The sequence below is a fragment of the Tinamus guttatus genome, unplaced genomic scaffold, assembly GCF_059628265.1.
Source record: "Tinamus guttatus ecotype Peru unplaced genomic scaffold, ASM5962826v1 Tinamus_guttatus_pri_ptg000104l, whole genome shotgun sequence".
NCBI lineage: Eukaryota > Metazoa > Chordata > Aves > Tinamiformes > Tinamidae > Tinamus > Tinamus guttatus.
Genome location: NW_028288638.1, coordinates 4,730,838 through 4,757,343, shown reverse-complemented (window position 1 = coordinate 4,757,343; position 26,506 = coordinate 4,730,838). Strand labels below are relative to the sequence as shown.

At 36.4% G+C, this 26,506-nt stretch overlaps 1 protein-coding gene across 36 annotated transcripts in view; it reads left to right on the top strand.

Moving 5' to 3' along the window:
- CLASP2 (cytoplasmic linker associated protein 2) overlaps positions 1 to 26,506 on the top strand; it is a 132,009-nt gene that overhangs the window by 62,293 nt on the left and 43,210 nt on the right. For 15 of the 36 annotated variants that reach the window (XM_088520882.1, XM_088520877.1, XM_088520897.1 and 12 more), the window contains 14 exons: positions 3,375 to 3,454; positions 5,912 to 6,004; positions 6,592 to 6,737; positions 7,426 to 7,561; positions 10,426 to 10,496; positions 11,352 to 11,411; positions 12,718 to 12,795; positions 13,397 to 13,564; positions 16,841 to 16,896; positions 18,125 to 18,298; positions 21,049 to 21,072; positions 23,801 to 23,818; positions 25,854 to 25,955; positions 26,093 to 26,119. In XM_088520882.1, the coding sequence (XP_088377008.1) occupies positions 3,375 to 3,454; positions 5,912 to 6,004; positions 6,592 to 6,737; positions 7,426 to 7,561; positions 10,426 to 10,496; positions 11,352 to 11,411; positions 12,718 to 12,795; positions 13,397 to 13,564; positions 16,841 to 16,896; positions 18,125 to 18,298; positions 21,049 to 21,072; positions 23,801 to 23,818; positions 25,854 to 25,955; positions 26,093 to 26,119 (1,233 nt within the window). The remainder of the gene's footprint in view (positions 1 to 3,374; positions 3,455 to 5,911; positions 6,005 to 6,591; positions 6,738 to 7,425; positions 7,562 to 10,425; positions 10,497 to 11,351; positions 11,412 to 12,717; positions 12,796 to 13,396; positions 13,565 to 16,840; positions 16,897 to 18,124; positions 18,299 to 21,048; positions 21,073 to 23,800; positions 23,819 to 25,853; positions 25,956 to 26,092; positions 26,120 to 26,506) is intronic. The other 21 variants (XM_088520898.1, XM_088520893.1, XM_088520896.1 and 18 more) reach the window with 4 other exon arrangements.

The following is a 26,506-nucleotide window of genomic DNA, read 5'->3' as shown; positions in this document are numbered from 1 at the left end:
TCCTTTTTATTTCTGGGTCTCACTTGGTTGAAGCCCAGTTGGATTTGGTGAATCTGTGAATACAAAGTTAGGTAATGTGATGTAAATTATACTTATTTAAGAGGGAAAAAAAATCATGGGACTTTGTTGTTAAGTTGTCTGCTGGACACTTAAAGATGTGCAATACAATGGGGTTAGAGATCATGAAAATTGCTTATAGTGTCTTATCATTAGGAATCTAGTAGCTGAAATTGTGTATGCTTAGTTAAAGGCTGGTGTGTTCTGCGGATAAAGCTAAGAACATGCATTATGCAGTAGAAGGTGTTCATACAGACAAGATAGACTTCTGAGAGTTTTATAATCACAGCTGGATCTCAAGGTAAACGTCAGCCAAAATACCTGTAAGCCTATGAAAACATGTGAGTTCTAGTACATGTGTCAACTTTGAAGGCAGTACAGTCTGAAATGAGGCTTTTGCAAAACCCTGCTGTGGTGATGGCTTTTGTAGAGGAAACTCAAGCCTTACAAATGCATGAGAAGTTCTTCAAGAGAGTCTATGTGGCTAGTGTCCATCTACTTAGCATAGTAAAAGATGTTTCTCTGAATTAGGGAACATGAGTTGAATTCCAAGAGATCTGGAAGGAAAAGCCTGAATGACACTTCCTCCTAGTACAGTATAGAGTTTCAACTTCTCTATAATAAAAATAGAAGAGGTATTTAAGTTTATTAGTTCATTTTCTTGGCAGAAAATTGATAAAACAAGTCATGAGTGAGAATACAATATAACTTCTCTCCTCCTGCTTTCCCCCCCCCCTTCCTTTTTTTAAAGAGTGGTATTTGAATGTTTATGAAACTAAATAAAAAAATAGGACTTGTGTAAACTGTTAAATGCAGGGACTTTTGCCTCTAATGTCACTGCAGTGTTGAGCAATATTTTATTTGGTTGTGAAGAAGTATAGTAGGAGCTTCATAAGAATTCACTCTTTTATGACCAAGTTATTTTCGTAATAATTATAGAAACCTATATGAACTGCTGCTTAAATGTTTTTAAATCTTTTAAAAAGAATAAGGAAGTCTTTTAGCTCTGTGAAGACCATGTTTTAACCTTTCAAATGAGGTGACCTGGCTACTCTGGCTTTCTTTTTCCATTTGTGTTTCCTGACTACTCCATGGTGATTGCGATTATTTGGGTGCTTTGAGGCTTCCCTGTATGCCAGCGTATTTGGCAAGGGAACACACTGGTTTACAAAGCAAGCAGACCAGACGGCTGTTCATTCAACCTAGTTAGTGTGGTGCATGTGCCAAATTTTTCTTTTTTTTTTTTTCTTTTTTTTTTCTCAAGGTTTCTCTTCACAAAATTCTCCTTTAGTTTGGGGAGCCTCTATTTCAAGGACTGCCCAGGTTTCTGCATGGCAAAAGGGGAAACACATTCTACAGCAGTGGTTTCCAGTCATATGATGAGAGACTTGTACTTCACCTCACCTCATGCTCAGGATTCTGCTCACTTGCAGACACGTGTTAGTGGGAAGTGTTAAGGAAAGCTATCTCTTTCCTTAAATTGGAAATTTGAGCATCTTTCTCAAGTCTTGGGTACACTGCACCTTCCACAAAAATTCCCTGACTTAGGTGATCAAGAACTTCTACAAGAAGGTATCTTTCTGTTTTCCCTTTGGCCTCAGGAGTCTTCTGAGGTTCTTGCTGTAGAGGCTTGCCTCTAGTAGATCTACGTTATTCGTTATCTATAGGCCTGGCTAGTGAAAGTTTTCTGTTGACGGATTCTTTTGTTTATTTGTTATTAGCCTTAAGCCATAAATGGTGTGGGAAAACTAAAATCGTAGTTTTTAAGCTACCTTATATTTTTATCGGAGCTTGTGTACTCCAAAGTAGAGGCCAGTCCTCCCTGACGGTCTGATAACTGCACTCAGAGCTTGCATGTCGGACTGCTACCTAGGTGCCTGCTAGTTTAGAAAAACTTTCCATGTCTAATCTCGGCCCTTTCATCTTCCGTTTCTTAGTCAGATCTTCACTTTGTGGAAGGTCTCATTTCATCTACACTTTGGAGGGAGAAGAATAGGTGGTTGCCATTTCTTCTTTCTCTTTTGGCTGTCACTGACGACTGTGGCAGATGGCGTTGGAGATGTACATGTAAATGATTTTTATGGTATGGTATCTCTTTGCAACATCCTTGAGCTTAAGCTGTCAAAACTTGTCAAATATTCCTACATCATACCACAGGCACCATGTCCAGATCCTGCTAGATATCACTTCAGTGTTTTTACACTAAGCAGCTCCAGAGGCATATGAGAGCTTGTTCTGCATAGAAATGTTCAGTTCTAGTAAGTTTGCCATCGTGATAGTGGTGGTGAACCTCTAAGTTTCAAACTACACCAGTACACAATGACAGCAGGAATCATTCCCTTTACTGCAAATGGTAGATCAAGGACTGTAAGCCATGAAACATTCTTGGAGAATTCAGACACCAAGCATGTGATTTTTGTGCCCCACGTCAGGAAGGCTTAGTTCTTTGTTTCACTGAATCTGTCAGCCCTAACTTGTTTTCTGGTGTGTTTTATTTGTCGCATAGGTAGTAAAATGCATGCATCTCCTCTGGCTGATTTTGTTTTCAGCTAAGTTCTGTAAGTTAGGCAGGACATTACACCACATATTGGTTGGCCTTGCCTTGACAGAAAGAGCTGGAACAAGACCACCTTCGTTCCCTTGTTCCACCTTTTCCCTTAAGAGATCTTTTTTACCTCTCCAAGAAGGAAATATATACTGGATTGATGATGGAGTACCTGTCTTTGCTTATTATCTATCCATCTAATTATTGAAGAATACGGATTAATCCTTAAGAATTTTCCTCACACTTCCTATCTCCTTAAGAGAATACAGGGAAACACAAGGTAAATGAGTAATGTAGATAATATTGAAGATTTAAAATAATTTTAAAAGCTTGTGGCACGTGTCTTCATGTGAACAATTCATCTTGAGGAACAACATTGAATGGTAAATAACTCTTGCTTTGAAGTTTGTAATTTGAAATAGTGTGCTTTATTTGGAACATTTAGCAGACGGCTGTTCTTAAGAGTTCTATGCAAATAATTATTAGAGGATTGGAACACTTCCACCTGAAAAACAAATGAAAAAATAAAATGATGCCGTTAACTGTGATCTTTTGGCAACTGTTCAGCATTGTTCATTCTTTAAAAAAAATATTCTGTGATTCAAGATGAGAGTAGATTTCAAGGTCTTGCAATCTTGCACAGGAAGAATGCACGGAGTTTTTATACATTGTATTGCATTTTTGAAAATGAGTATGGTTAATGATATTTATTTCAGTTTGAAAATTTTGATGTGCATTAGATATTGCCTAACAGTATTTTGCTCTTATGTAGCCTCCTCTAAAGAAGGAGGGGCTGGAGCAGTGGATGAAGATGACTTTATTAAAGCATTCACAGATGTTCCTACTGTACAGGTAAGGTACTATGCATGCTTATTTTTGTTTTGTTTTCAGAAATACGCTATTTGCAATGCTATGCATTAGCTTACGTTTTATTTATTTATTTTAGAATATTCAAGTCATTTTTCCATTTTTTTTAAAGCTTTTCTTAATCTTTTCTAAGAAGCTGCTGAAAGTGGTTGTGCTTTTTAATTCCGTTAATAAAAGTTCGCATAAGTTTGGAAAATTTAGTATTGGGATTTCTTGGGATAACCAACTAACATTAGCACAGGCAAATAGATTTAAATGCAAGGATAGTATTTTCCAAATGAGAGTGTCTGAATTCTGATGAAGTGTGTCTGGCATAAATGTATTCATCCCTTGTAATACTTAAAATGTAGGGCTTTAAATACTAATGAAACCTGCCAGATGCTGAGTTCTTAGTTAAAAGATCGGGTTTTAATTTTTATTCTTTTTAACTGGAAATTCTGTGGGAATTATGCATTTGATACTTCTACACAGTTGGGTCACCTCAGATATTTGTATTTTCAAAGACCTACTTTATACAACCTTTTCTGGAGCTGCTGAGGTTTGAAAGAAAACCATAAACTCATTGTAAGCCACAGTTCCCAAATGCCAGAAGGATTTTTTAGGATTCTTCTCACGATGCACGCTTTTGCTTTATTTTTATTTGTGAAGATGGTTAGATCTGCTTTTGTAGGCAGAAATACTTTGTAGGTCGAGGAAAAAAAGACCCACTCATTCTTACTAATCTGACTTGAGTTGAGGTGGGAGAGCAGGGGAAAGAGTCTGTGCTTGACCCCCAAATAACTTGTATTTTCAAGTCCCAGCATTTGGGTTAGACCTGTTGGCCAGGCAAAACAAATTATTCATAGTATTCTTACGAATAAGGGTGTCCTGTTGTCCAGCTTGATGTGTCTGGCGATGGACAGTCTCTGACATTTTAGAAAGAAGACAGATTCTGTGTTCTTGAGACCGTGTTAGCTATTAAGAAAGGGAGAAATTTCTTCAGTAAATCTTGTGAAGAAAAAATATGCATCACCTGAAATCTGACAGCTTGTTCCTGAAATCAAGGGAAAATTGTCAGAAGTGGGTGTTCTTTGTACATTATTGGCTCCGTTTTTGTGTCTGTTTTCATTGTGTTTGTGTGTATTTTACTTGTAAGGGAGAAAACTATAATGTGGAAATATGGATTTGATTTGAAGGGAAGATTCAGTGTTTGTATTAATCAAGTCAGTCTAGATTGCTTAAATATACAGTTATAAAACTGCAGTGTTGGATCTGTTCATCTGCTAACCTATTCCAGTTACTGTGCTCATCCCTAATATTTTAGGGACATCGTATAGTTTGCCCTAATTGGTATTAGTGTTTTTAATTACTGCATTTGCCTTTATTGATGTGTGCATGTGTTGCCCTCTAATGGATAAAGGCTATTTATGGAGGACATAAATAATTTTGAAATAAAGTATCAAAGGTCTTTATGTTAAAAAGAGAAATTCTTCATATGCTGTGCTGCGGGGATAGGACAATGCCTCAATATTTAATTTTATAGTAATGTTCTTACAAGTTTATTAGTATTACTTGTGTTTAACTTGAAGAAAACTGTGTTCAGATTATTAAGTTTAATATTGGGAGTGTTTTTCAAAGCAAATCTAATTGGTTTTGCAAAAATCTGGTGCAGGAGCTTTACAAAAATGTATTACACCATTGACTTGAAAACACAAAATTTCGTCTTGGCCTTATAAAAACATAATTAAGGGCATGAAAAAATGACTATTAAAAAGTATTTAATGGGAGTATGGAGAGCCTTGACAGTTTGGTATATTTTCGTGGGATTGTAGTTTTAATTTCATGACAAGATCAAGTTCTGCACGTTACTAAATTCTGTGTACTGTGCCAGTTAGAACAACTGGAATTGCCCAGGTACACGTTTATTTGCAGCGTGAACTCATAGGCCAGTTAAATCCCCGTAGAGCACGACACCCGTGTAATGGGGAAGAGGGTACCCGTGCCAAAGTTATGTCAGGTTAAAATCTGTTGGTTGAATATCATTTAGTTTTATTATTTCTAGACTTTAGTCATTTTAATAGTGGTTAAGAAAAGGAAATTTAATTACAACAATATGTCAACAGGTTATCTAAAATTTCAAATGAAAGTATTGAATAATAATTAAAAAAGAGAGTATAGTTAATGAAACTCTAGATATGGTGAGATCATGAGAAAGAGGAAAAAATGAGGCATTGAGGAAAATGTTGACTCTTGAACCTTTTTAAATGAGTGTTCATTACTCAATGATGCCCTCAAACTTACTAAAAAATGCAATTATACCTGATATGGATATGTGGTTTTGTGGAACTATTAAGGGAAGATTTTTCAGAATCGTAATTTTGTTTTCAACCTAAAGCTGGTTTTCATTGATCACGTGAACTGGAATATTAATGATACAAATACTTGGTGTTTTTAATATTTCAGATCTATTCTAGTCGAGAACTTGAAGAAACGTTAAACAAAATCAGGGAAATTCTCTCAGATGACAAACATGATTGGGATCAACGAACTAACGCGGTAAATATTTTTATCTGACTTCAGACTTGGGTGGGTGTGTTTTCTTAAAAAAAAACTACAGGTAAGTAGTTTTAAAACATTTTTCTTAAGTAATAAAGTTCAGAAGAACAAAAGCTTTCAGTCTAGATTTCTGCATATGTATTATCATCCTGAAATAAGTTCGGGGGAAAAAAAAAAAAAAGCGAATGCTAAAATATGTTTTTGTTTGTGTTTAAGTGGTAGCTTTTCTGAAAGTTACCATGTAAGTTTCAGTTGTCATCTATGGAAAGAATACATTCTGCAGGTTAGAGACTTCAGTGCTTGCATTTTAGGTGCGTCTATGATACATTTTTCCAAACTCCTACCAAAATATCAGAATCTGATTTTTTAAAAAAAAAAAAATCCACTTAAAACATCCACACATAAGTTTCCCTTACATGATTAAAATGTATGTTAACAGAATCATGCATTTGTATATTTGGGGAGTGGGCTCTGATACTTTTTAGTTCAAGAGTTTAATTAGTAGATTTTTAAAAAATCTTAAGTGGATACTATTTTCATTTAGAAATGCATATTGCTACTATGCAAAACATTTTTTTTTTTGTTAGCTCAGGAAAGTTCGCTCTTTGCTTGTTGCTGGAGCTGCGCAGTATGATGGATTTTTTCAGCATTTGCGGTTGTTGGATGGTGCTTTCAAGCTGTCAGCCAAGGATCTCAGATCCCAGGTGGTTAGAGAAGCATGCATTACTGTAGCGTAAGTATAATTTATGTCCATTGCTTACTTTGCTTGATTTTTGTGTGAACTTGAATTTAAGGTGCTTTGAATGTTGATGGAAAGATTTTATTTTTTGTACCTTATAGATTTAGTTATAGATTAAAGAGTGAAGTCAGACTCTGAAGTTGTAGAGGCAAAGAAGAAAATTTTTAAATGAAATTGTTATTTTCTGTGATAAATATATTGATAAACCTGTAAAGTAATATATTTGAAGAACAAATTACCATCATCAGACTGAGTACTTACCACAATTTATATTAAATTGTGTTAAATGCTGTTTCGGACTGTCTTGAGGATCAGTCTTGAAAGTACGTTTTACCTATATCATAGAAGTATAAAATCTCAAGCATTAACTTTTTTCCTTGAAATTTTATCTTTATGTGTTTCCCAAGTGAATTAAAAAGTAGAAATATGGTGATATTGTATATAGACATGAGAATTTCAGGCTTTCAAATTGTGATTTTTAGTTTTCATTAAGAAATTAACAAATAAATGTTCCAAAAATCTTGCATTTCCAATTTGGCAAGGGTTTGGAAATACTGAGATTAAGAAATTCTCTGTTTGAAAAGCTAATTCTGTAAAATATACTTTTTTTTTTTTTTTTTTTTTTGCTATTTTAAGACAACTAAAATGCTCTTAACCATTTTCATTTCTTTTTCCTCAATAGCCATCTTTCAACTGTTTTGGGAAACAAGTTTGATCATGGCGCTGAAGCTATTGTGCCTACTCTTTTTAATCTGGTTCCCAACAGCGCCAAAGTAATGGCAACTTCTGGGTGTGCAGCCATTAGATTTATTATTCGGGTAGGTGTTGCTCTCTAACTTGGCTTGCTGGAAATGTTCATGCAATATTTTTTACCAGAAATTATATCGGTTCTCAAATGTAATGTGGATTTATCCGACCATTCTTTAAAATGTTCATTCAACAACGAAGAAGTAAATTTTGGGGCAGGAAGCAATTATTATAGCAAATATTACCAAATGCAGTGAATATTACCTATTATTGATAGCAATCAACAGCATTATCCTGATAAATATGATGAAAGAGATATGAAGAGCCAGTGTGTTTTCATTATTTTTATAGTGTGTAATTGTCAAAGGGCAAGTGTGCTTCCAAGGCTCCATGCCTTTTTGCAAAAGACAAAGCAAACAAGCAGTCAGCAGGCTAGCAATGAATTCTTTAGAAGAGATTTTCTTTTCTGTTGTGCATGTGTGTGTATATGCACCGATTCAGTCACTTGGAACCGAGCACTCACAATGGTGAAGAGGCCAAACACATGTGGAGCAATTCAGACGGGACAAGGCTGTGGAAGTGAAGTCCAAAAGAGCTATTTAAATCTCTGCTGTGAGAGCTTTTTAAGCTGCTGAGTGCCTAAAGCAGGAAAGGGAAATGCTGCATGTTGGACCTGTTTAGTTTCTGTTCCTGAGCATCTGTTACTAACCAAGGGCTGAAACAAGGTATTTGTCTAGGTTTGTAGGATCTGCCCTGACACTTTTTTGGTTTAAAATCCAGACGGGCGGTTGCCTGTAGTTTTTCCCATTAAAAGCTCTGTGGTTGTCTTTAGTTCTTAATGCTAGACACTTATAGCGATTCACTGTGATCCCATCCACACCCATAAGTTTGTAACCTGTTAGAAACCTAAGTAGTTAATCACTTGTGCCTTGTATTGTTGTGTTCAGGGTATTCAGTACTTGCCCCTCTGTGTAACTACGCTTCTAGGAGTGTGCTCTGAGACCTAGTGTTGCCTTCACATCAGCGGCACTCTGCTAGGAGCTGTAGGTATTTTTCCCCCCCGAGTCCTACAATGCACCATGACATTGCTCATGGCACATAGAGGAGGAGGGAGTAAAACCTTACACGGTATGATAAAAGTTGTAAGAGAAGACTTTGTAGTTTGTCATAGTGTTATAAAAGCTCGAGTACCTAAGAAAAATACCGACCCTCCTCATTGCTTACAGGAGCCAGATCAAGCAGCAGAACAGAAGGAAGCAGCATGAAGGAAAATTCACTGATTATTTTATTGGCTCAGTTTAATTGAGGAAGAGCCTACATGGCAGCCCTAGCTGTCTTGGTTTTGTTTAAATTTCTGTTGTTACTAGCTCTAATAATGTAATAGGGTTTTCTTGCTTCCATGCTTCCAATGCATTATATTCAAATACCAAACAAATAAATGGGTTGTGCAAGGTGTTTTGACAGTGGGAAGATTCCAAGTTTAATGGAAAAAAAAGACTTCCAGAGTCAAGAGCAATGCATTCCCACTTTCCATTAATTTCTGTCCTTTGGTTTAAACTGGAGTTTGTCGAGGAAATTGTGTGATCTGTGAGGTACTCAGAGTCCTGGTTGTTAAGGCTTTTGGAGTCCGAGTTTTGCTTATAAAATACTACCAAAAACCATTGACCAGTTCACCAGAACCACCAGCCATTTCAGATCCTGATGCTTTAGTGTCTTATGACTGTGGGAGAGAGAGAGATCACTGAAAAAGAGGAGGGGGTGTTGATCAGTCTATTTTTCAGTGACCTTGAAGAGCTCCAGCTCATCTTTGCCCCATTATTGGATTTCACATCTCCTTTCCTTTTTGAAAGTGAGATATAACTGGCTCCAAAGATTTGGAACATACAGATTTCTCTATCTGTAAAAATATTGTGTTTCTTTTTCTCCGTATTTGTGTATTGTGCACTTTCTGGCAGTCGTGTGTCCCTCTTAAATTTGAAAAGAGTGGTTAAAAAAAAAAAAAAAAAACTGTCAGAAGGAGAAAGTATAACCATTAGGCTCTTCTGGATTTTTGGATTCATTCCCTGGTAATGCTGAAGTTGGCAGTACTTTGAAAGCTGGTAGATTTTCTTCTGTTTTGGGTGATTTGGGTGTTTATATCCTGGAACAATTTTTTCCTCTAAGGAAAAAAAAATACGATACAAGAAGTATTAAAAGTTGTTTAGTGTGGTAATCCTTAGCGCCTCCCCCCTTTTATATATATACTAAGCATTTTGTTAAAGCTCTACTATTTTATACAGTAATGAGGACTGTTTTAAAGTTTATTCAGTGTGTTTAAACCATACTACTATTAGTGGGAATTAAAATGGTATTACTTTGTGTCCAAGTTAAGTAAAGTACGGCTGCTTTAATTCCTAATAAAAGTATTGTGTAGGGATTTAATGCAGTTTGTCTTGGCCATCTTAAATAGTAATTCCGGAGAATTTTTTTGAGTCTTCCCATGAGGATATAGTAGGTGTTTCTATATAGCTTCTATAAATAAGTTTGCTTTTAAATGGATTGTATATCATGTGTTTATTTTATTGACATTTTTTGCATTAAAAGCAATTTGGTATTTCCAGTTACCTCTAAAGTTTGATCCCTAAAAGAATGTTCACAGTTTTAAATCAGTTTTAAATTAATAATTTGTTTTTTTCTATGTTGTCCCATTTTCCACTTTTTGTTGATCTTTTATTTGTAGCTTCTAATAACTAAGTAATATGTATCACAAGTATTGGAAATTGTTCTTGCTTTGTTTTCTTTAAAATGTATGATTCATATGTTATAACAGCAGTTTCCATTTGATCCATCAAATATGATGTGATGGTCATTTTTATGATGTTCAGAACTCTGAGTTAATAATACATTAAAAAAAGTAATGCTTTTGTAATTAACTGCCTTGTCCTATTTTTTTCAGCATACCCATGTGCCCAGACTTATACCTTTAATAACAAGCAACTGTACCTCAAAATCAGTTGCAGTTAGAAGGTAAGCATATTATAAATACCTTTTTTTTTCTTTTCAATTGTTGCTTTTTAAATACGCTGATTGTATGAACACATGAAACTTATGTAGTAAACTAAAAAATGAGTTTTAACAGTGTTAATCACCTGGATGCTGTTAAAGAACAATGTTTTTTTCTGACATAGAGGACACAAACTGTATCCTTCTGAAGAATTTATTCTAATGTTTAAAGTGTTTGTAACACTTCCTGAAGGAGTACCTTCTGTATATTATAATACAAGTGATTAAATAAGTGTGGTTACTGAGAAGCAAGGTTACTGAGAGGCATTTGTGTGCATGATGGGACACCCATGTGCCTGACTTTCCAAGTTGCTGCCGGAGCCTGTTAGCTGCAGGTAACAGTGCCAGCCCTGGCAGGCCTAGAGAGGGTAGCTCCTATGAAAGCACTGCAGTTCCTCTGCAAGTGCTGGGAGTACTTGGCAGCTTGTGGCTCTCTTCGGTCCAGGTCCAAATCTTGTACAATGCAATCTGAATGTAAGAAGCGGGGCTATATCTGATGTAGTGCCCAAAACACTAATGCAGGGAACTGTGGCACTGAGGGGGTGACTGTTACCTTGCACAGGACACGATTGGTCAGGCTGTTGCTGTGCTGGACAACTAAGGTGCATCTTGAGCACGCTGAGCTTCCAGGAACAGGTCCTTGAGTGCCTCAGTTGGCCCTTGAAGCCCTTTGGGGACTGAGAGTGCTCCGCTCTGCGCAGAGTCTCCCAAGAGCAGTTGTGCTGTTTCTGGACCCGAGTTTGCCCCAGAAGTTGTAGAGCTGTGTATGTGTAAGAGACAGCTTGAGTACCTTGGTAACTTTTTATCCTGTCTTTTTAGGCGCTCTTTTGAATTTTTAGACCTGTTGTTACAAGAGTGGCAAACGCATTCACTGGAAAGGTATGGGTAAATACACTTTCTTTCCAACTGTAAACTGCTAATATTTTTATTAATTGTTAATCAACAGAGTGATTTTGTTATGGCCTAAAATAATTCAGTAGGGAAATTGTTATGAAAAATAGAACATTCTGTCTAAGTGAGTAAAAATGTTAACTACTTTGGAGCCTTTGGTACAAAAATATGCAATAGTATATTACTTTCCTTGAACACACATGTAACACATCAGGTGGTCTGAATCAGTTTGCCACAAAGTTGAGTTTAAAAAAAAAATGTTTCATTATGATGCATGATTTGCAGTAAACTCTCTGGGGTCTCACTAGGGAAGCTTACAAAAGTTTGAGATTTTTTTTTCCATTTGTAATGCCTCATGTGGATTTTTTTTTTCCTTTTTAGGTTCAGTCAGAGTTGCATTTACTTAGCAGGGTTTTTCCTGCTGGGGCTTTTAGCAGAGATTTTAGTACTGCAGATTTCTTTTTCTACCCAGTTCTCTATTTTCATAAAAACTCTAAGAAATAGAATATCTCAAAATGATTGGAAGATATATTTTTTAAGGATGTAAATAAAACCCACTTAACTGGATACCAAGTAGTCATAATCCCTTTAATAACACTACTTCTCAAATTGCGAGAGAGTGTTTCATGTATGAGACACTTGTCATGAAGAAAACTTTTTTCCATGCAGTCGCAGCCTGTAACTGCCTAATCTGTAGCAGACATGGAACCGAACTCAGCCGCTATCACACAAGGCTGGTACTGAAAATCCTAAAACATTTTTACCTAACATTGTAATGATATGTTGTGGGGAGCAGCACTTTATTTTTGGCTACTCAGACTGTTTTGTGTAAAAACTCATTCTGGATACATAGATATACTGTAAATTGTTTTATTGTTTTCTTAAATGGCTAGTCAGTGCAAATGAATATTAAAATATGTGTCTGTTTAAAAAGAACACATTTAAGAGTCATTTTAACTTGATACTTGCTGAAGATAGAAAAAAAATGTGTGTATCTTGTTTTTTAGCACCTCTTGCTCATGATTTGCTTTAAAATTATTTCTTACAAACTCTACCTGACTTCGTGGCAGACTTTCCCTGAAAAGAAAAATTCCCCCCTTCATAGCTGGGAGCTTTCTAAGCCTCTGCAGAAGGCGCAGTTATATCATCAGTGTAGTTAAACATTTACTTCATATCGCTATGTGGACCGTTGTTTGCTTAGAGAAATATTAATAAGTAAAACGTCTTTTAGGATTGAATTTCAAATTTGAATTTCAAATAGTAAAAGATAGCTTGAAGAATGTCTGTCTTCTAGGCATGCAGCTGTCTTGGTTGAAACCATCAAGAAGGGTATTCATGATGCTGATGCAGAGGCAAGAGTGGAGGCAAGAAAGTAAGTTTTGGCTGTATTTATTGCTCTGAAAAATGGCAGACATTCTGTGAGGGATAAAAGGGTTTGAGTAGTGTGTATGTATCAGATAGCTGCTCGTCTATGAAGAAGAGGAGGCAAATCAAGTGAAGGAGTTTTGAATTAATATCTGCTTTGTACCCAAAAAAAGAAAACAGTTTTAAAGGTTGGGGCAATTATTCATGTTTCAGTGAGTCTGAGGATTCTCAGGAAAGAGGAGAGATGAGGACTGATATTGTTACATAATCATTCGCTCTTTCTAGGAATTGAGTCATTGAACAACTACAGTACTTTCAATAGAGAAGGAAAAAAAAATCTCTTTTTCCATTCAGTAAGAAGTACTAAGACTTAGTAAGTAAACTTGAGAATTTTGGAGGGCAGAAATACTTTTCATTTCAAAAAAGTCAGTACTGTCAATGAAGCTAGTATCATTTAGCACCTGATGAATGTATTATGTGGTATAAATATTTCTGTTCTGGCTTCCTTTCTCTACCATCCCTGGCTTATTCTAGTCTTTCACCTTTTGACTGTGTATTTTAAAGAAAAATCTAAAACAATTGCACTTGGTTGTTGTTTTATTTTGCAGGGCTTATTTGGGTCTTAGAAATCACTTTCCTAGTGAAGCAGAGACTCTCTACAACTCCCTTGAGCCGCCCTATCAAAGAAGCCTCCAGACTTACCTAAAGAATTCTGGCAGTATAGCATCTCTCCCTCAGTCAGACAGGTCCTCCTCCAGCTCACAGGAGAGCCTCAAGTAAGAGTCCCTTACCTGTTTGGTTTGACAGTAGCAAATGTTTTGCAGACACATGTGTGAGGTTCCTGTCATGGGGAGAAAAGCTGCACTGATACTGCTGTCACATTTAATATTCACATTCTTAAAATTCTTCTTGTGCTCTGCTGCATGATGGTGCTAATCCAGCAAGGTGGAAAATAATAGCATGCATAACCTTGAATTTAGCAGACTCATCTATTGTTCCTTACTTGCCTCTGTTGCACCAGAAGATCTCTAAGGTTTGTCTGGTTAAGTGGTGTCACTTGTCCAACAGCATGATAAAAGAAGCAAGCGTAGGAAAAAAAAATATGGTAGTGTTTCTTTGCTTCTTTACATTGCTTTCCTCTGGAAGTAGGCAGAAGAGACACTGACAATGACATTCATTCAGTTCAGAGCTCTTTTATTATTATTTTTTTATTCTGTCCTTGTAATATTGATTATTTCATGCCTGCTGGTTACGAGGCAGCAGGTCTGTTCTGTAGGCAGTGGTCTATTATGATGTATTAACAATCATGAGCTTGTTAGATTAAAATTTGCTTTGGGTACTGGTAGCAAAAGAACTTGTTTGCATGTTACTAGAAATGTACAGCCGGGAACAAAGGTACAGGACAATTTTTAATCCTCTAAATTATAGAAAGGGTCTTCAGAGTATTTAAAATTCTGATTTCAGTTCAGTTGCTTCATTTCCAAAGCAAAAGAACTTCATGTTTGCTCACTTGGCTGGAAAGCTAAGACTGCTTCCAGCATGTGCAAAGCTATTTTTTTTTGTCTGTCACCTTAAATACCAGTGCCTCTTTCTTTTGCAAATCTTATCTACAGTATGATTTGTATGATTTTGTAATTATAAAGGCATTTTTAAATAGTTATTTCAAGGTAGGTTATTGCTAGCGATTGATTTTCATCAAAATAAATATTTATTCAGTGATGAATTACTCTTGCTTAAATTAATTAAATCTGTATTTCCTGCCTGGAATTCAAAAGGCTGTTAATGAGTTACTAATAACAAAATGTTGAGCTAAATTACAGAGAAATTAGAATCCTGCAGTATTAAAACCCTAGGTAAGCACTACTTCCTGTGTTACAAGATGTGTAACTTACCCATTGTTGGAAGATAAAACAGCACAGAATGGGAGGGGGGAAAGAAGAGATAGGCAAAGGAAATCTGATACTGATCTGAAGTAATTTTTAAACTGTTTTTCACTAAACTGTTTTTTTTTTTTTTTTTTTTTTTTTTTTTTTTTTTTTTTTTTGCTTTTAAATATGTTCCCTTTTTGTTTTCTGTGTTACCACCAGTGTGTGTGGTGTTTTTTGTTTGGTGGTTGTTGGCTTCCCCCCCCCCCCCCCCCCCCCCCCCGACTTCTACAGTAGATGCTGAATTCTCCCTGTATATATTAGGGTAGGAAGTAAGGGTGCTTGTTTTTTTTTTGTTTTGTTTTGTTTTAGCATCTGATGTTTTTTGACTCACTGAGCTTGCAAAGGTTAGAGATCCATTGATCAAAATAGTTTGAGTGCACTGTGATTTTTATTACAAGGCTGAGAAAGATGATCATCATCAGACTCCTCTAAGTGCTGCTATCTCAGCCCTATCTGTCTTTCATGGTCTGTAATTAAGACCTGCATGAGTTTAAAAAATCTTTTTCACCTTTTAAGTAAAAAGCCAAGGAATTATTGTAGTTTACTTCTTTCTGGTCATTATTCATATTATTACGGAAGCTCTGTGAGGAGACCCTTAAATTTAGAAAGAAAGTTTAAGAACCCTGCAGAATCTGTGACTGGCCAAGTACCTACCGGGCTATTTAGAGAGCACCCTTGTCTGATTTACTTCTGTTGGCAACTTCCATGTGATAACATTGGTATTTTAAGTGGGGATGGGAGGAGGGAAATGTTTTGATTTGCGCCTTCCAAACAAGCTCTACCTGTACAAGGCTGCTTAAATTTATTGCTATTCTCAGTAGATTGTGCAAAGTGCTGAAATTTTAATAGTGTTTTCCGAGCCTCCTATTCAGTGCTTGTTGTAAGGTCAGAATGTGGCCAAGAGATCTGCCTGGGCAAACAGAAGTGAACTCATTGCATTTGCAGCAATATAAGTGCTAATAGCTCCAAAACACTGGTTATTACGTCAGAAAAACAAGGGTCCTTCATAGTAAACTCCTTTTTTTTTTTTTTTTTTTTTTTTTTTTATGAGGAGTTAGATAACAATGCTGACATCTACATTATCACTGAGCTAATAGCACAGATGCATGCACAGTATTATGTATCTCTCTTCTCTCTGCTTTTTGATATTAAAATTAGGGAGTATTTTTACTAAAGCTGAGACTCTAGACTGCAAGGTTATAATTTGGGTGTCATTGAAATCACTACAAACCTTCCCAGTCATGTAAACATTTAGATGGCTACATGTCAACGAATAAAGTGTTGTGCCATTCAGTGCTTTCTATCTTTTTTTTTTTTTGTATATTTTGCCTTTCCTCTGCACCCTCCTGTTCAAGAGGCATGCTAGTCTTTAGAATCAAGTAGAAGGCAAGGTTTACAGTTCAACTTGAGTAGACCAAAAGATGTTGCTGCAGCAGCTACTCGCTTTGGCAGTAAGAATAAAGGGAAATGGAGAGAAAGGAAAGGGGGGGAAAAAAAAAAACACTTTTTCCCTTCTCTTATTAACAGTCTCTAGCAGTCAAAGAAGGGAAACTCAAACCAGCCACTTCAAAGTTCCAGCATATTTCTTCTTAATTTCTAATTGAATTCTTTGGGGAGATAGGAGTTGGAGGAGGCTTATGAGTCCATATGCATGCTTTCCTTTTTATTGTAGGCAACTTGCTTCACATAATTCCTTTCATTGTATATTAAGATCTTTTAGTTTAGCTCCTGCTATTTTTGTTTGACAGCTGATTTAGAAGATCATCCCTGCAGTTAAAACCTTGTAATGGTCAGCTTAAATGTTTCTATGGCCAAATATGGAATGCCCGAACTTGGTGTTAGCACAATATGTCCATTAATTAGCAAGAGATTGAATGCCTTATAATGAACACAAAATTTCATGGAATTTAGAAGACGATCTGATAAGACAATGATGTTTTCTTTATTATTCTGTATTTATGTGAAATGTGCAGTTAAGTAGGTGGAGGGGATGGCAAGGGGGTTAAAAAAGAATATTTCTTCAGACCATTGTGTAGTGTTGCTTTCTGTATCACATTCATGAGATATTTTATTAAAGCCTTTACTTATTGGATTTGTTAATTTTTATTTATTTTTCCTTAATAGTCGTCCTCTATCTTCTAAATGGTCTGCAGCCACCCCAGGAAGTCTTGCAGGCAGAGGTATGCTTATTCTTATGTAGTGCACAATTGTTCTTAATGCCATTTTGATTAAAAAAAAAAGACAGCTTACAATCTTTATCACTCTAGCTTATTATGCAATTGAATTATTCAGTGATATATGCCTTGGCTTTTACATACTTTTAGTTGTTGCAAAATTGCCATCTATTACCAAATATGAGACATTATAGGCTATTTATTGTCCCTGTTAATTGATCTGTCTCTAGAAGTTTTCTCATGGACTAGTCATTCTGAAAAAAAACACAGCATTGTTCTGTGATCTGTTCATGACCTTGAGGCTTATGTTAGTTGGAAATGAAGGACTGATCTGTTATAGCACAGCCATAAATGTTTCTTATGGGGGAAAAAACACTTGTAATTCAAACAGTTTCATTTTGTCTGGTGTTTCAGAATTGAATTGATCCATTCTTTCTCATGTCTTTGCAAATCTTAGTGAGTAAATCATTGACTCGTTTTTGTAAGTGACCAATTATTTTGAGTACTTGTTTTCCTGAATACCTAAATTATTACGAGAGCGCCAAGTTTTAAACATATGCACCAATGGCTGAGCCAAATAGTTAATATGCAGCTAATAACTAGAGATGAATATAAACATATTTTACTGAAGATTAGGCCATCATGTAATTCAAGGTAGGCATTTAACTGTCCAATTGCTGCCTCTGGTGTCAGTTTCTTGCCTGATGTGTGCAAAAAATATCTGGTTCGGTATCACAGAGGTCACTGAATTGCTGAGAATTTGTGTAGCATTCAGTAATGTAATGAACAAACGACACAGATGTTCCCAATTTCTGTCATTTATATTATGGTGGGAGCAAGCAGCTTTTATAGAGTAATGGTAAAATTTCATGTTGATTGAAAATGAGAATACTATAAAATACTGAGTTGATTCTGCATTGAGTACTACTAAGACTGGAGAAAAAAGCTGAATGACTAATGAATTCAAGTATTAGGCTAGCTGGGCAAATAAAGAACTTAATCCTTCACCTGAATTTCAAGGCAACACAGTGTGGCATTTCAGTACCTCTTGGCTGTGCATGTATGCTTTTAACCTTTTAATAATACTCTGTTTATTAGCAATGTGATTTAAATGTATAACTTTGGTTTTTCCATTTTTTGCAAGCATGCTGCAGCAATTGAAAAAGTTAACTTTGTAAATACAACTCTGTCAATTTATTTTCCCAAGAATTACCATGGTTGCATTTAATTTTAGTTTCAGGAAGCAGCAGCAAGAGTGCTGCAAGCACGGGGACTCTGCAGAGGTCTCGCAGTGACATCGATGTGAACGCTGCCGCGGGCGCCAAGGCCCGCCATGCCGCCGGGCAGGGCGCCGGCGCCGGCCGCCTGTCCGCAGCTGGTTTGCCCCCAGGATCCTATGCCTCACTCGGTGAGCGGTGTTCCTACAGTGCTGTGGTTCTTGCTGTGTTCGGTTGGTTTTAAAGGAATTTATGACAAAGTACTTCCACTTTTGAAAAACTTTGATTATCATTTTTAGTATTCTTGGGGTACTGCAAAAGACCAAGTGTTCTAAAGCAAATTAGGAACTTTGCTAGATGATTTATTTTTCCTTCTTTTAGAAGAATGCCAATGTAACGAAGGCATCCTTACTATGCTCTTTAAATGTATTAATCTGGCAATATTTTAAGGATATGAAGGATTGATTCCTTCACCTAACACAAAGGGTGGTGACCGTGTCTGCAGTAAGGATGTCAGTATTAGACCTCCATTACCCATTTTATTCCATGCTTTGGCATTGAATGTATTTCTGCTAATGGCAGCATTAAATGCTAGAGCTTGCACTCGAGCTAAGATGAACCAACATGTGAGGAGGAGGAGGAGGGTGTGAGATATGTCTCTGGTCTTCTCAGGCGGTCCCTGTGCGTGCAGAGAGCAGTGACTCCGGATGGCTGAGGAGAGCAGTCCTAATGTCAGTGTTGCAAACACAGCCACAGGCAGGACAGAGGAGTGCGTATAGGCCTTTGGGTTTACCTTGAGGCTGGGGAGATGTTAGGATACATTTAACCTGCGTTTTTTGAGGTTTTTGAGTTTTAGTTCAAACTTCGGAGTTAAAATATTTGAAATGAGTTGATGCTCTTGTGTAATTAGTGCCTTGAGATGTTTCAATCGCTGCTTATTTTAGGATTGAATTTATAAGCACTGGCAATGTTGACACGTGGTCTCAACCTCGGCCTGTAGCTTAGGGTTGCGGGCGCCCTCTCGTGCCCACGGGGTGAATCGGAGGTTGGCACCAAAGCCTGGTGGAGGGCATGAGCCTGTGGCTACGGGGGAATGCCAGAGTACCTAGATTAGATGTAGGCGTCATTCTCCAAGATCATGGTGTTGCCTAGTCTGTGCTCATGTGCAACAGCATGTGTCTTGAATCTTGGTCAAGGCAGGGATTCGGTTCATGTGGGAAGCCATGGAAAAGTGACTTAGTAGAAGTAACAAGTCAGAGGTCAAAGAGAAATGGAGAGAGAGAGAGGGAAGGAGGGAGATCAGTCTCTCTTTCTGGTAGTGTATCTTCATGCGGATGACATGGAAGGACTACTTCGGTCTTTCATTAAGATTAGGAGAGATTTAACTTGCGACTGGAGTGCTGGTGTGCTCGCGAAACATCTTAGTTCATCCTTAGAACATTCTTCCCTTGATTTTGTAAGGTTGGGAAAGGGCACAGAGGTCTCCAAGAAAGTAAGTAGTGGTGCTTTTTTATAGGGAAATAACAGAAGTAAAGAAATAACTTTTTCTGTTGCTTATATGGTAAGTCTAGGCTTTTGTAGGATTTGTGTATCTGGAAATTTTTGCTTTGTTAGCAGTTGTAATCACAGTACTTCTGGAGAACAGTGCTGCGTTGAAACAGCAGAATAACTTGAAGTAAAGAAAGCAAGGAGGACAGTGGTTGTTTGATCTATGTTTGTTTTCCAGCAGTTTTCCCATAGTGGTAATGTGATTAAGTTTGTCTCCTCTTAAACATGTAAAGAGAGCAAGTGTGGTGTGTTCCTTGGCTATTGATTAACCTTGGAATTCACCTTGAAATATTGTTTTCCCTTTGTTTTGGGAAGACGACCACATTTCAGCAAATACACTAATTCGAAAACATTCCTTCTCTGTGTTCTAAGGTTTTTGTTTGTTGTTTATTTAATGCTTCACTCAAATATGGCAGCTTAAATGACAGAACAGTCGAAATAATGCTGTCATACTAGAAAGTTCTGGAAAGTATAATTGTTTATTGTTGCACAATGCTTTCCACATTTTCAGGTGTTAGTGCCAATTTAAGTTGTGTTGTGTTCTCTAGAGCTTTTATATATTTTCGCATTCCCTTAGGGAATCATTCAACTTTAGCCTAAGCAGCTGCAAAATTTACAATCTCAGAGGACTCTAAATTCCTGAGAATTGTAAACTATAATTACCCCCACCTGTCTCCTTCCTCTTAATTATTAATAGACAAACTCTCTTGTCTCTGCAGTTCTATGTATCTGTATGTATTTTTGTTTTTAAAACTGTTCTGGACTCAGGAGGACATTTGTGCTTGAGTTAATGTGAATGTTGACTGACTTAGAGATCTCTAATTATTAATGTCCTTTCTGAGGAGGCATGAGCTGTGCTTATGTATATCTCGCATTAAATATTGCAGTGGTACTCAGTTTCACTTCTGATTTGTTATTATCAGAGTATGTATGCCCTGTCTTCTAGCTGAACTGTTGAATTTTTAATATTTTCAAACTGAAATTTGAGTTTTTAAATTTTTCAAACTTTCTCATTTTTTGTGTGTTTATTGTGCTGTCTTTTCCCTTCTTGTCCATTAGTCCGTGTTATACTTAATGCTGAGTACCAAATATAATGAGAAATAGAAAAAAATGTGGCAAAGCAATGATATAAATATGTATTTCTTGTGTTTGGATAACATGAAGAAATGCTACATCCCTATGCAGTGACTCCATTCTGTAATTGTACTCCTTGGACTAGGAAAAACCAACTTTATTTAAGTTAGTTTATACATGCATGAATTAGATAGACATATGTCTGCAGTATTTAATATTAATGTATTTTCCTTAATTAATGTTTTATGACTCTGCTGTGAACACCTTTATTCTAACACACTAAGTTTTCCATGTTTCTTTGCCTGCTTTTTCAACAAAGAGGATACTTCTGACAAGATGGATGGTAAGAAATTGTTTAGTCTACCCTCTAATCCTAATAATTATTCTTCTTATATGTAAAATACTTGCTGTTTAATGCATTTGTCTGTTGATTAACAAATTCTATACTGTTTACATTAATCCCTGTATAATCCTGATACTTTAATGTATGTTGTTCTGTCGCAGTGTTTGTTAGTATTCTTGGGATGATTGGTCTGGAAATTGAATTTTATTTCCATTTAAAAAAAATATACAAAATTACAGAGTTATTCTACCCTTTTATAACTAGTTGTAGTTCTGTCTTTTTTTTTTTTTTTTTTTTTTTTTCCTCAATGGACGTAGGAGAGCAGAAGATTCTTGACAAAGTGTTAGGATTTTTAAAACAAAACTAAAGTTATCTCTTTAAAAACTGCTTTTACCAAAATCTAAAGTCTAGTTACCTAATTTTAAGTGCCTATAGGTTCTGTAATCTAATGGTTTAAAGAAAAGTATGCTAAGAAAATCTACCTGTTTCAGATAGCTCACCAATTCCAGGTGGGGAATAGCACTTTTCTCTCTCTCTCTCTTGCTTTTTTTTTTTTTTTTTTTTTCTCTCCCCCTTTGCTCATTATATTGAACACCCTTAGGGAGTAGGCATATGTTTTCACTGTAATTGCCAAGGAGTTGAAAATCAGCCTCTTGACACTTACTAGTCTGTTTTAGGTATGTGTAAGTAATGCTTCCTATACCAGAAACTGGCTGAATTCCATCTTGGTGTCTAATAATTATAATTATTATTTTATAACTTAATTATTGCTGGGAAATTATTTAAAAGACAATTTTGTTTAAATAAACTTATTAAATAATTGTTACTACATAAATTTTAACAACTTTCAAACATTTTTAGAAGAACAAATAGTTTCCTGGACACAAAGCAAATGTTGTTTTTTCCTTTCATAGTTTATTGTCTCCAAGAAAATAATTATACCAAATTTGCAAATAGGTGGAAACAATTGAAAGGAAGTTCTCCTAAAACTCTGAATCCTGAGCTGTTCTTGGGAAGAATTTGAGTCGAGATTGAGCAACTATTGTAACCCTACTTCCCCAGAATGAGTTTTTTGAACAGTATTAGAAGGTTTTTCTCACCCCTATATCAAATTTCCTTATGTTGCATATAGTAGGATTGATTCCGAACTAGCTGTTCTGAACACATCCTGAGCTTTTGCTTTTATCCAAAGCAGTAAAGATTCTTAAGTCCAAATGTGTAGGTTGCTCCTTTTGTTCAGTCTGGGAGTTAAAACTAGTGGAGGTGCCCTATACATCTGTCTGAAAATAGCAAAGGAAGAGGTACACCAATGACCAAAAGAATCTTCTTCTACATCTGTAGGGATGAACAGAGTCATTTTGGCTTCCAGGTTATAGATTTATAATGCAAGTGAGCTGATCGCACCCTCACCCAGAAGAAATGCGTGTTCCTCCTTTCACCAATCTTGCCTTTGTATTTTCACCACTTCTTCCATGAGTGCTTTATAATACCGCCTTGTGAATCGTTTCAGGGAAACAAACCTTGCAAAACCACATGGCGTACACTGCTGTGGTGAAACACGAATTAACGATGTCCTGTTACTTTGCTTGCTGCACTGACGAGCAGTGAGCTGCTTAGATGCTGGCCCCAAGGGCACCAGCTCCCTGGTAGAGTGGCTTAGCTGTAGCGTAGAGCTGGCTGCCCTCGGCATCTGCACGGGTAGAATGTGCTGGGTTTTGGTGTTGCAGGGTTGGGGACAGAGAGGAGCCTGGCAGTTCTGATTAGGCAAGCTGAAGCATTTCTGCAGGCCTATGTCTGGAAGGTGCTTTCTGTGTGGAAGTATTTTTACCTGAGTTAAGTTTTAGAAGGCGCTAGTAACAGTAGTGTCTGGAAGGTTTAGCAGTATGGAAATAGTCGTAGCCAAATTTGCTGAGAAGGTTAGGTTTAGGCTAGTGGAATACCCTAAACAGGAACAGTATTAAACTGATAACAAAAATGGAATTACCATTGGATTTGAGACATTAGCAATTTACAATACAATCTGAAAATAATTTATTCATAATCAGATTTGTGTTTCAAGAACTGCAGGAGAGGAGTACTGTGTTGACATCAATTCTTATGTATTAATGTCAGCAAATTGAATCAGGTTGGACTCATTTTTATCATACGTCATGCCTTTATAAAGCTGGCATACTTGTTCAGGTGTGATCTGGTTTCAGCAAGCTCCACTTCTCTGAGCAAAACTTCATCTTATATGTGTGGATTTTTCAGAATCATCAAGGACCTGATTCAAATAACTCCTCCATTCTCACAATTTCTATGATTTTTTTGTGTGTTCAGTTTGCAAAATTACTGGCTGTTGTTTTGTTTTTCTTGGAGAGAACTTTTAGTGTTACGTTTTATATTTTTAAAAGAGCTTACACTAAAATACTTGTGTTTGATCTGGACATGTAATTTAGTTTACTTGACCTCCTATGTTGTTTTCCCTATCGATTTTCAGTATTTTATAACAAGTTTAGAAGGCAGTGCTACATCCTGTGTCTGTAATGTAGTATTGCTATTTCTAGATATTCCACTTCGCTTCAAAGATGGAGTTGCAATACAAGCGTTTTAGACCTCCTCTAACCTTGATAAATCTGATAAGATTAAGCATCTTGCGAGTCTCAAAAAAAAAAAAAAAAAAAGGAGTTGAAGAGAAATAGTATTGTTTGGAATATCATGTATTTTATTATTTTGTTTTTCTGTTTAGGAACAGCTTCTGAAGATGGTAAGAAAATACTCTGTTAGAATAGCTAATATTTTCAGCTTCATGTTTCATTGATACTAAGTTTTTAAAGCAGATTTTGCTCCTTCTGGTACTATGTAGAGGTTCGTAACTTCATATGGCTTATGCATCTAATACTTGGTTATCATGTAACATTTTTAAAATTCTTTTGCTTTATTATTTTTAATTCTCAAGCTCTCATCTGCAGTAGAAGTGTCATTGCTTAACATTTTTAGTGTGAAAAATACAGGAGCTTTATAGTTTTGCTTAATTTCTTTTTGTTAGCAAATCTCATTGCAGAAAATTTCATCAAATGTGCTCATGCTCTGGGAAGCAGGTGCTACTATTGTCTCTGAGACTTGAATTTGTTTTCAGAATGCTATTAATATATTTAAATTTGTTATCTGGAGAATAAATGTAGAGATTCTTAAGTGAGTTAACAATTGTTTTGCCTCACAAAGAAACTTTTTTGTTACTTTGATTCAATTTGAACCAGGTTTCAAGTGATAATTTAAAACTGTATCCAAATAGTGGCACTCTGTATTCTTACATTTTGGGGCCCAGATTCTGAACGCAGTTGCATTCCTTGCACACTCGTAGTCCTCAGTGGGAACACATTGCCATTGCACGGGGATAACTAGTAGAGTTTGGACCAGTTACCTTAAGCCAGTATTGTCAGCACGTTGTTTTCTACTAATTTAGTGAATAACCTCCTTTATTCTGACTCTCTTCTTAATAGACTCTCTACTATGGCTATCCTCTTCTTCGATGAATGATATTAAGTTGATTGGTCTCCAAATTCTTCTGTGGAAAGCCTAAGGAGGCTAGAACTATTATAAAAGTCTGCATGTCTAGTTCTTCTGGGTCAAATAATGACTTTGTACATCTGGAAAACATTCCAGTCTTGCTGTTTTAAAAATTGGATTACTTGCTGAGCTAGGTCCATGCTGTGTGAGCTTTGGGGTTTTTGTTACTGCAACTTTTCAAATGTTTGTTTTTTGTTGGCTGAGAGGTTATATAGAATCACAGAATGCTTTAGGTTGCAAGGGACCATGAGAGATCATCTAGTTCAACCTTGCACACGCAGAGTCTCCCAGAGCATGTGGCACAGGGTCATGACCGGGCGGGTTTTGAACATCTCCAGAGAAGGAGACTCCAAGTTAGCCTTAGGAAATGTAGTACAGGAATTTCGTGCTTGCTTTTAGGAATCCTCTTTCAGCTACTTGTTGTTCATGCAGCTGGAGTATTCCTTTCTGTAGTTATCTCACTGTCCTCTCTGACCATTGAGGAGCATGGCCAGTAGTGCACAAAGCTTTAGCCCAAATACAAGGTGGATTGGCTTCCTGAAGAAGTGAATTTTACTGTTGTAGATACTCTCACTTCTCTGTTTACCAGTCCTCCCAGTTGAGGAGAAGAGGGTTTCTTTATTTCGTGCAGACACCGAGTTCTACTGAGTGATCAATGCAAAATGCTGTAAATGCCTTGGAAAATCCTGTAGAATTATACATGACCAGGTCCACAGCCAGGAAAACATTAGAACTGTCAGTAATGGGAAAGTTGGTATTTAGATTTCTAAAAGGAATGATGATAGGAAGAATTTTAGGCCCTTATTCAAAAGCTATCCAAGGTAACTTTTGTTGTCTTGTGATAACAGAAGCAGAATTATAAACACAAGTAATTGTGAGAAACCTGTTAGTTGTACACATTGCCTATTATATCTATATAATAAGGTTCCCTTTTGTAATAAAATCAAATTATTTATGTAGGAAAACTTGCTAGTTCAGGATGTTTAAATGGCAGTGTGCAAATTTGTTACTGAATCATATAGAATCAGAAATATTTTGATCTCTCAACTGTTAAGTCCTGTGAGGTTTTCAAATTTCTACTAATTATCCCAAGTGAACTTTTACTGATTAAGTTATACGGTACCTGATTTTTATCTACATAAGATTAATAAAATACTAGTAAATGCTTCCGATTGTTTTGTCTTCTGTGTTACTATAGAAAAACTGATTTGATAATCGCTTTTATTTTATAGGACGTGTACGAACAAAGCTTTCGACGCCATCTGTTGGTATTGGAAATTCTAAAACAGATTCCAGAGGACGCAGCAGAACCAAAGTGGTGTCTCAGTCGCAGCGTATGTATTTTCTGTTCGTCAGTTATACCTGATAAAGAGGGCGAATGTTTAAGCATATATTCATTGACCAATGGCTACAGTCAAAGTTAATTTAAAAAAAGAGAAGCTGCATACTGAGTTGTTGTTCTGTGCCTTAGGTTCATCATCGCCAGACCAAAATGAAGGTATTTTTTTTCAGTGTTTTGGGTCAGTGGTATTTGCATGCTTTTTTTTATTTATGTTGTTTTCCTCTGGGTCAAATGCTAGGTTCAGTCTTCGTTTGCCAAATAAATTAGACAGCTTAATAGGAAATGAAATCTGTCCCCCTTTCCTTAATAGGAAATGAAATCTGTTCTGTGTTCAGTTACAACTTCTCAACATTCTTTTTCCCCCCCATTTCTGCCCCTTTTATCAGTACCCTCACTTTTACTGCCCCACTCCCCCAAGAAGTCTACACCACCAGTAAACTTCTCTACCAGTTAGATTTAATACATGACCAAGTAAAAAGGAAATATGGGTAGGAAGGATGGTGCGTGCCTTCAAGCTTACCTATGAAACCTAATTTTTCGTTT